The following is a 10,879-nucleotide window of genomic DNA, read 5'->3' on the forward strand; positions in this document are numbered from 1 at the left end:
GACAACGCAATGCGCACACGCGCGTGTGCTTCCTCTCGCGATCACCACCAGACTCCCGACCCCTACACACCTCTTCTCCCTCCAAAACCCCGCCATAATCCCAAATGTCTTCACCCGCTCTGCTCACTACCCATTTCACAGTCACCCTAAAAACTCCCGACCTAAAACACGTTTACAATTCTCCCTATAACATCAATGTAGCCGCAACAAGATGCGCGACGCTCTGTCTACACAGACCACCACCAAAACAACCCCCAGCCCAGCCTCGCTGACTAATTCATGCAACACCTGCAAAACACATGTTACACTATTATTAATTTGTTACTTGACAACAACGTTTTTGCCCACAACCAACACAACCCGCCCACCCCTCCACATACGGAAATACATAGTTCCCGCTGACTGGCTGGAGTAAGTTGGTCCCGAGCATTCGTAATAGAATGTTCTATAGCCTTGCGGCAACTGTACGCGGGCTATATAGTACTAGAGCTAATAATGATCATGCATGCATGGTAGTAGCTCTAAGACTATAGCCCGCGTACAGTTGCCGCAGGAGCTATAGCACGGTCGGTAGGCCTACTGTCACATGCGTCTAAACAGAGGAATTGCTCCGACCTGTGATTGGAGGATAAAAATAGACCCCGCACACTCCCGCCGCATACGCTATTATGCTATGACCGGTAGAAACGTGTACTATCATATGGAGCGAACGATTTGTGTTAGTGTTACATTTATATAAATTCTAGCTATTATAGACACATATGTCTTAGCCTTAATTTTTTAATTAATGTTTTAGCCTTAATTTTGTTCTCTGTGAATTTTGAGTCTATTGAAGCGCGATTATAGTCTAATTAATTAGCAAATATGCACGTGCGGCTATGACCGGTGAAACGAAACGTCACGAATTAGATTTTTATCCTCCAATCACAGGTCGGAGCCTGCGGCCTGCTTGCCTCTGTTTAGACGCATGTTATTATTATTAATATTATTATTATTAAATCTTTATTGCATGAATTCAGATACAAATACATGTACTGACGACAGTTTTTTTCATGGAGAAAAAAATAGGATAAAAGCAATAGTGTCGAGTACTAGTTAAAATGATAAAATTTCTGACGGATACAGTAGTGTCAGTACAATTATAATACAACATGAAGAAAAAATATATACACAAAAACAAACAAACTTCAGCATATTCTGTACTACCGGTACTACTACTACTAGTAAAGTGATTAAGACAACACGAAGAAAAAATACTAAACTATAAATAGGGTAGGTCTACCAGAAAAAAAACGCCCCTATACTGCTATAGGCTATAGTCTATACAACTGAGTAGGCCCACAGGCACCTATATCTAACACGATCCCCCAATGCGAGCACCGAAGGTGTGCACCGAAGGTCTCACACCTTCGGTGCTCGCATTGGGGGATTTAGATATAGGTGCCTGTGAGTAGGCCTAGCCGCCTACCACTGTACCACTAGGCACTACCATTACAAGTACTTTTAGTAAGTTTCACATTTTTAACTTACTCCCTATTCAATGTTACAGTCTTCAATATAGTCTCATTGACTTTGAATACTATTAATATTATGTTACTCCGATGTTATGAGGAGGCGCAATAACATTACAATGTAAACAAACATGTTCACGCATACTTCACATACACGCAAGGCTGAGACGCAAGGCACTCACAAGGGCATTTTATGGATGTTCACTTGAAACTCCGAACATGCGCACTCAAAACTCTAAATTCGTTTCAAAATTGACCGCTCTTTGGCTGGCGGCAGCACCGTCCAATGACACGAGAAAATTTTATGTTTGAATATGACTCTTTGGCGCCATCTCGCGTGAAAAATAATTATAAAGTGCGCATAGCTATATGAAACAAACCGTAATCTAATAATTAAATAATCTAACTATTAAATAATCCAATTAAATAACCGTAATTTAATAATCTAAACCGACTCTAATAATTACACTCCTAATATCACCAGGAGTGTATAATATCGACTATATATAATATATATACATAAATTTACTTATGTAGATACATATAAATATCGTAATAACAAATATAATATAAATAATTATATAAATATTAAGATATAATAAATATAATAATATAATAAAGATAATAGATATATATATATAAATATAATATATAAATATATATATAATAAATTTTATTCTATATATTAATATAATAAAATATAATTATAAATTGCGCATAGCTATATGAAATAAACCGTAATATAGACTCTAATAATTACACTCCTGATATCACCAGGAGTGTAGAATATAGACTATATATAATTGTAAATTGACTTATGTAGATACATATAAATATCGTCTATAGTATATTATACACTACTGGTGATATCAAGTGTGTAATTATTACAGTCTATATTATGGGTTATTTCATATAGCTATGCGCACTTCTTTATAATTATTTTTCCCGCGAGATGGCGCCAAAGAGTCATATTCAAACATGAAATTTCCCCGTGTCATTGGACGGTGGCGCCGCCAGCGAAAGAGCGGTCAATTTTGGAACGAGTTTGGAGTTTCGAGTGCGCATGTTTGGAGTTCCAAGTGAGCATCCATAAAATGTCAATAAAATAAATTCAAAGTCAATGAGACTATATAAGTATATTGAAGAATGTAAGATTGAAATCTATGAATATGTGACTTACTAAAAGTTATCAATAGTTCTTTCTTTGTATGGTTTTGTGGACAATGACAAGGACAGTACAGAAAATTTTACCTTTGAATAACGTCATTCAGGACAACCTTACGATTCTTACACTAATCCTAGCTCTAGTACTATAGCCCGCGGATCGCTGCCGCAAGTTTTGCAAGTTTTACAGTGGCTGGCCGAACGGGGTTTAGTGTCAAACAATGTTGACTGCCCTTATTGTAATGACTAATGAACGTTGCACGCTCAACCGCTACGCGCAGGGACAGGATGGATGGAGGTGGCGATGTAGCCTCGGCTCGACAACTTCTCTCAATCTGTACGGCATAATTCGTTTTTTCACGGAAGCCATTTGCCTCTGAACAAGCTTGTTTTGGTCATCTACATGTGGGTTTGTGATTTCACCCAAGTACAGATCATTCGCGAAGCGTATGTCGCTCCAACAACAATTATTGACTGGTGTAATTTCATGCGGGAAATTTGCGAGCAGTACATAGAGGACAATCCACAAGAACGGGGAGCCCATCGTCGTTGAGATCGACGAGAGTAAATACTTTCATCGAAAGTATCATCGCGGTCAATGGCGAGAAGGGCATTGGGTTTTTGGTGCAGTAGAACGACATACTGGACGCAGCTGCCTTGTGGAGGTGCCCAACCGACGCCGTGACACTCTTCTCCCCATCATCCAATGCTGGATTTTACCAGGGAGCCGCATCATCTCCACGTGTTCTCGATCAGCTGCGTATGTATTGTCGGATCATCTGGATCAACGAAGTTCCGCTGGTGGACGATGACATCATGCATGTAAATGTCAAGCAGGGCAATATCAGCGTATGCGGCCCAGCCATCTGACGTATGTGTGTGTGTGTGCGTGTGTGTAACACGGGTGTCTCGGGCTACTTTTTTCGGCGACCTTTGCAACTAAACTTGAAAATGTCGCGCGATCGCGCCCCGGCTAAAAGGCTGTTAAACAACTATAACTGTTCAGTTGTTGCTTTTTTTAATCGGCCAATAAAATTTGTTGAGACGGGGCGTTTTTACGAGCCGGTCGGTAAAGGGGAAACAAGCAATATTTTACCTTAGGCTCCGTTTAGTTAGATAAAAAATAAACAATTTTTAAAATCGAAATACTTTATTACGTGGAAGTCAAAAACAACAACATAACACAACATGACATAACATGATCAAACTGACCCACGATCGATCTCTCTCACCTCTCCCTCTCCCTCTCCCTCTCTCCCTCTATCTCTCACACTCTCATACTTACACAACATAAATCACACAAATACAAATGATCATTTTGCCGAACTTGTTGGGACCAACTCCCTGTCGCCATGAGAACTCCGCAAGATACGATGGGAACAATGCGACGGTGGTTCCGTGCTGACAACGTATCTTTCTTTTGGCCCGCACGCGTGCCGTGCTGCGGCGGCATTTCATTGATGTATGGGGAGGGGGGGGGCTGTGTTGGCAGACTATCCCTTCTCCTCTTACTCCTCCACCAGCTTCTCCCTTCTCCCCCTCCTCCACCAGCTCCCTTCTCCCCCTCCTCCACCAGCTCCCTTCTCCCCCTCTTCCTCCACCAGCTCCCTTCTCCCCCTCCTTCTCCCCTTCCTCCTTCTCCACTAGCTTCTCCCCTCCTCCTCTCCACCAGCTTCTCCCCCTCCTCCTTCTCCACCAGCTTCTCCCCTCCTCCTTCTCCACCAGCTTCTCCCGGTGGAGAAGGAGGAAGGGGAGAAGTAGGAGGGGAGAAGCTGATGGAGAAGGAGGAAGGGGAGAATTCTGTCAATCCTGTCCCACAAAACTCAATTTTGTGAACACAAAACTCAATTCTGTCAATCCTGTTCCACAAAACTCAATTTTGTCAGCTCATTTGCATATGTTTCGATTTTGTGGCCCAAATATGGCACACGCATGTAAGAAGGGCTACCATTGGTCAGAAACTGGGCTGGAGAAATGGGTCACTCCATGGCGACAGGTGTAGCGCGAAATTTCTGACTTGCGAAATATCTGAGATAGCCCCGCCCCCGCGCCTATGCGCACGCGCACTTCGCGTGCGTCCCGACCCGACCAATCACAGCTCGTCTTTGTGTGCGAAATTTATGACCTGCGAAATATATGATATAGGATGCGTATGCGCATGCGCACTTCGCATATATGCTCAAATATGGCGATTTCCACTTCAGCTAAGACACCAGCTGGTGGAGAAGGAGGAAGGGGAGAAGCTGAACACAAAACTCAAACAAAATTGAGTTTTGTGGGACAGGATTGACAGAATTGAGTTTTGTGTTACAAAATCGAGTTTTGTGGGACAGGATTGACAGTGTTTTGTGTTCACAAAATTGAGTTTTGTCCACAAAATTGACTTTTGTGAGACAGAATTGAATTTTGTGCACAAAAGTGAGTTTTGTGTTCACAAAATTGAGTTTTGTGAGACAGAATTGAGTTTTGTGCACAAAAGTGAGTTTTGTGAGACAGAATTGAGTTTTGTTAGACAAAATTGAGTTTTGTCCCACAAAACTCATTTTTGTCAAGTTTATAGGTACAAAAATGGATTTTGTTGACAAAATTGAGCCATGTCCTACTTGGCGCCCCGTACGTATGCTCCCCTATGGGACGAAGTTGGTTAAGTAATTCTTACAACCATTAAAAATTCTATAAAACCTTCAAAGGAAAGCGATTAGTTGCGTTGAAACAATCACAAAGTTTACTGCGCAACTGTCTGCCATGATAATTACCTGATATGTGCCGATGTGGCGCGAAAGCTTTTATATATTTGGCTGCAAAGCTTGGTAAAGCTGCTACATACGCCGCTATCGAGTGCGAAAGCACCTTCCCATGTAACTGTGTAAGGCGTGAGTCAACGTTTACGATCTCTATATGATATTACCACCTGCACTTACCTGTGTTTGTTGTGACACATACAATGTGTACCTCAGATATATATTACTGCAGATAACGGTGTCCATGATACACCGGCAAAGCCACCAACACTATATCTACGCATGCAAATTGAGATGTTGTCAATTGACATTCGTTTTAAATTCAGCGGCCTAGCTCACTCACTTACAACCGTTTCGTTATGTTCTTTATACAATAACCTGTTCCTGATATCAGACGTGGTTTGTTCGAGAATAATGCAATTATAGAAATGATGTGCAGTTCTGAGAAGGAGATTATCTAATTGTACCCGGAGGACTTAAAAAGAGTGTCTTGTCGAGCTCTGATGACTTGATACAGTAAATTGCCAAGCCCACAACAGAATCTTTCAACATCGACTTACAGCAGCTGAGAAGTTCGTTGTCTTATTCAGCTAGTAACCGCAACCGCAACGAACCGCTAGTATAAGCAACCGCAACGAACGTGGCCAGACGTGGCTGTCTGAAGGCAGCCAAATATCTTTTGCACGCAAACATTTGTACTTGCGAATATGATATATGTATATATCAGGAGTACGTGACGTGGAGCATATATTAGACTGTATGACGCCCACCTCTGAATGTTTATTCGGATCCACATGCAAAATTGTATCTATATAGAGAGGTAAAAGGTCAAAAATAGTATATATGTACTTTTTCGATAATGGTATTTAATTAGATATAGTCCTACGTTTAACGTGATGTATGTAGGACAGGGTTGGCGTTGCGTGCCTGTGTTCCTGTCTATCTGTCTCTCTCTCTCTCGCTCTTTCTCTCTCTCTCTCTCTCTCTCTCTCTCTCTCTCTCTCTCTCTCTCTCTGCGTGCGTGCGTGCGTGCGCGCGCGCGCCTGTGTGTGCGTCTGTGTGCGTCTGTTTGTCTGTATATCTGTCTGTGTGCGTGTGTGCGCGCATTCGTGCGTACGTGTGACTGTGCGTGCGTGTGTCGTACACCGTGCGTGTCTGTTACATGTGGGAACTCGATATCCAATCTTGTTAATCTGTGTCATGTCCCATTATTCACGGTGCAGTTATTTCGTTATTCTATTAAATATGTAGGTATATAATGTATTAAATATATAAATATCTATCTAGTTTGAGATAAGATCAATTCTATTCAGAAGATGTGCAACATTTTATCTAGAAATCTTTAGAAAGTAATCGTAAAATAACCATAATTAATAACCTTAAAGTAAATGTAATAATTATTAAGACAATATTATCCCTTCAGGATAGTTCTATCCTTCACTGTGTTTATCATTTTGTTTATCAGCTTATTCCCTGAAACCTGTCTTCTCCGTATTTCACAGAAAGTTAGTTAAAGAAGAGTTAAAGAAAGTGCAGTTATATAATTTGGCATCCTTCAGGAATTCCTTCAGGTTATGGTTCTGTTCTTTAGAAAATATAATATGTTTTTAGTTATTTTGTAGCGCTCGGCTATTGAAAATAATGTTAATCTGTTGAAATAATTAATTTAGGCAAAATCCAAGTGAAATGCTTCAGTTTTGAATTCGTAGAGTATATAAATAGACACTAAATATTTAGTATAAAACAATTAAATGTAACTATTATTTAAACATTTTTACAGACAGGTTGTATGTGTTTTTCTTGTTTGATTTTTTACGTGCCTTGTAAGTAATTGTTAGTGTCTCTACTCTCTAGGTAAAAGCTATTCAGCTGATAAAAGATTCGGTGTGTTAATTGACATCAGCATTATGCCATGACATTAGTAATATTATTAATAAGTGCTCATCAGTAATTACGCTTAAAAGTCATGTGTATGCATGTATGCTATTTCAGTTTGTTTAAAAAACGTCCTTACAGCTAATGCAAAAAACACCACTTTACACCATTTGCGCTGAGTAGCGACTTACAAGTACTAGCAGGAGCGTATAATGACAAATATTTGTCATTATATACGCTCCTGGTACTAGTAGTACTAGTACTGAGTAGCTGAGCGCCGCCTACAAGCTATTACAATAACTTTCAGTCTTTCAAAACCCTAAAAATGAATTGTAAACCGATTCTTATAAATAAACGACCAACCACTAAATCACGTAATCCCCAACTCCCAGTCCCACAGCACCTACTACCCGATGTAAGAACGTTAACCTAATCTATTACATCTATGAGTGGCAGCCTACACTTTACGTGCGATCTCGTTCGCTCTCCCACCCCGTCATTATACGTTTCATATGAAGTGTACGTGCGCGCATTGATTGCACCCTCATCGGAGGCGTACCCTCAACAGTCATCAGTGTGCACTGCGGTGCCCCGGTGCGGGTCGTTGCTGTCCACCCAGCCAGCTGTCTCTCGTTCATCATGTAAAGCCGTGAGCTACTTTACACCGGCCGCAGCAGACAGCACGAAGCCATAATATTGGATTTTTTTACCCCGAGATTAAATGCAGCCACTATCTTCAGTGGGTGTGTCGCTAATCTTTGTGCTGAAAGAAGGGTCTATGGTATTGTATATAGTGGCTCCTTGTACTCAACGTTGCCGGTTGCAGGTCTTTTCGTTAAATCCCACATTTACTATACAGGGATATATGTATGTATATTTATTTACATACGCGCACGCACGCACGCGCACGCACGCATGCATGCACGCACGCACGCACGCACACATGCACACACGCACACACATATACACATATATACATATACACATATACACATATACACATATATAGACAATAGGTAGTAAGTAGAATAAAGGGGATGTTGATTTATCTGTCATCAATAAAAATATTTTAAATATAAAGCAAGATTAAATGAAATTATGTATATTTATTTCAAAAAACGTTTTGAAATAAATATACATCAGTTAAAGGGACCGAGTCTTACTATTAGCGTGTTAGGAGGATGAGGGTCAATTTAACTATTCAAACTAGTTGTACAGTGAGATTGTATTACACGTGGCACCATCGTTTCACAACCTGCGAAGCTCTAACGCTAAACTATCTCCTAAACCTACTCTCGTGTCTTCGACAGAAATGGCCATCGACTGGTCCGACCACGCGCTCTGGTGGCCGTCGCGGAACATGTGGCTGTCTCGGACGCGCACGACGCTCGACCAGTACGGCGTGCAGGCGGACACGCACCTCGAGTTCACGCCAATGCACAAGCTCCTCCGCGTGCAGCTGCCCGACCTGCAGTACCTCGAGATGCGCGTCGACTTCTCCGTGCGAGTCTTCACGACCGTCGTGCAGATCTGCAAGCAGTACGGTGCGTACTAGCGCGACGCTGACGCAGCAGCTAGGTGCGTACTAGCGCGACGCTGACGCAGCAGCTAGGTGCTTACTAGGCGACGCTGACGCAAGCAGCTAGGTTGGCGTACCTGGCGGAACGCTAGACGCAGCAGCTAGGTCGCGTACTAAGGCCGACGCTGACGCAGCGGCAGCAGGTTGCTACTAAGCACGACACTGAGCGGCAGCAGGCTAGGTGCGTACTAGCGCGCGACGCGAGAGCAGCAGCTAAGTGCTAACTTAGCGCGACGCTGACGGCAGCGAGCTAGGTCATACTCAGCGCGACGCTGACGCAGCAGGCAGCTACGTGCGTACCTAGCACGACACTGCCAGCATGCTAGGTGCGTACTAAGTCGCGACAGCTGACGCAGCAGCGGTAGGTGCCGTTACTAGGTGACGCTGACGCACAGCTGGCGTGCGTACTAGCGGGACCGCTGACCGCAGAGCAAGCAGCAGCTAGTGGTACTAAGCGCGACGCCGAGGCAGGCGCAAGGCTCGGTGCGTACTAGCGCGACGCTGACCGCAGCAGCTGGTGTGCGTACTAGCGCGCGACGCTGACGCAGGCGAGCCGGCGACGGCCGTAGCGCCGTGCGTCCGCGGCGCGGCCTAGTGTGGCTGCACAGGGTTGGCTGCGGACGGCCGTAGAGCCGTGCGTCCGCGGCGCGGGTCAGTGGTGGTCTGCGACGCCGTAGCGTGCGTCCGCGGCGCGGAGCAGTGCGTGGCTGCGCCGCCGTAGCCGTGCGTCCGCGGCGGCGGTGTCAGTGGTGGCTGCGACGCCGTAGCCGCCTGCGTCCGCGCGCTGGCGGTCAGTAGTGCCTGCGACGCCGTAGCGTGCGTGCCGCGCGGCGTCGTGTGGCTGCGACTCCGCCGCTTACAGCCAACCCTGTATGTGAGGTCGCCGCACGGTCAGTGGTGGTGCTGCTGCGACTACCCGCTAAGCCAACCCTGTATGTGAGAGGTCGCCCAGGGTCAGTGGTGCTGCGACTCCGCGTAAGCCGAACCCTGTATGTGAGGTCGCCAGGGAGTCATGTGGGTGCTGCGACTACCCGCTTACAGCCAAACGCTGTATGTGAGGGTTCGCCGGCGGGTCAGTGGTGGCTGCGACTACCCGCGTTACAGCCAACCTGTATGTGCGGTCGCCAGCGGGTCAAGTGGTGGCTGGCGACTACCCGCTTTACAGCCAACCCTGTATGTAGGGTCGCCCAGGGGTCAGTGGTGCTGCGACTACCGCGTTCAAGCCAAACCTGTATGTGGTCGCCCAGGGGTCAAGTGGTGGCTGCGACTACCCGCTTACAGCCAAACCTGTATGTGAGGGTCGCCCAGGGGAGACACAAATTCTTTTTATCAACATGCGTCAATTCTATAGCGGTGTTTTCACTGTGTGACTGTCACTCAGGGTAAATGCTGCAAGTGTTGATATGATTGGACAGGTATCTGTTTTATAGAGGTGTCCATTAACACAGGGTGGACTGAATATGCTTGAATTCATTTTGGCATATCTGGTCTGGCACTTAAAACTGGAAGATGTCAAATTCGTAAAATCGTCCATACAAGTACTTGCACCTAGTTTAGCACATGGTAGAATGGGCTCATGCGTGTATGTGCGGCATAATTCAGCAGGTGCCATGAGCGACAATTCTATACAGGTTATACCCTATTATGTATGGCAAGTTGTTTGTGTCATAATTCGATTTTTGTTTTATGGTTGATTTTATAACATATAACATTCGATTATCACCATTACATTGATTTATCACATTACGATTTCGCCTTATGTCATTGATACAATTTGATTTATCGCATATTATTTGATTTATATCAGAAAAGAGAATCTGAATGATTCGATGCGTGAATCGAATGATTCGATTGGCGTGAATCGAGATGATTCGAGTGCGTGAATCGAATTGCATTTGCGATTGCGTGATCGAAGTGATTCGAGCGTGGAATGCGATGATGCTCGAATCATTCGATTCTGCGCGCATCGACATCATTCGATTCACGCAGTCGACATGATGCATCGAATC

At 44.2% G+C, this 10,879-nt stretch overlaps 1 protein-coding gene across 2 annotated transcripts in view; it reads left to right on the top strand.

Moving 5' to 3' along the window:
• The window catches only part of LOC106808569 (fermitin family homolog 2-like), a 49,210-nt gene that overhangs the window by 12,548 nt on the left and 25,783 nt on the right, over window positions 1-10,879 (top strand). For both annotated transcript variants that reach the window (XM_014811334.1, XM_014811341.1), the window contains exon 3: window positions 8,602-8,835. In XM_014811334.1, the coding sequence (XP_014666820.1) occupies window positions 8,602-8,835 (234 nt within the window). The remainder of the gene's footprint in view (window positions 1-8,601; window positions 8,836-10,879) is intronic.

The sequence above is a fragment of the Priapulus caudatus genome, unplaced genomic scaffold (genome assembly GCF_000485595.1).
Source record: "Priapulus caudatus unplaced genomic scaffold, Priapulus_caudatus-5.0.1 Scaffold13, whole genome shotgun sequence".
NCBI classification, from domain to species: Eukaryota; Metazoa; Priapulida; class Priapulimorpha; order Priapulimorphida; family Priapulidae; genus Priapulus; species Priapulus caudatus.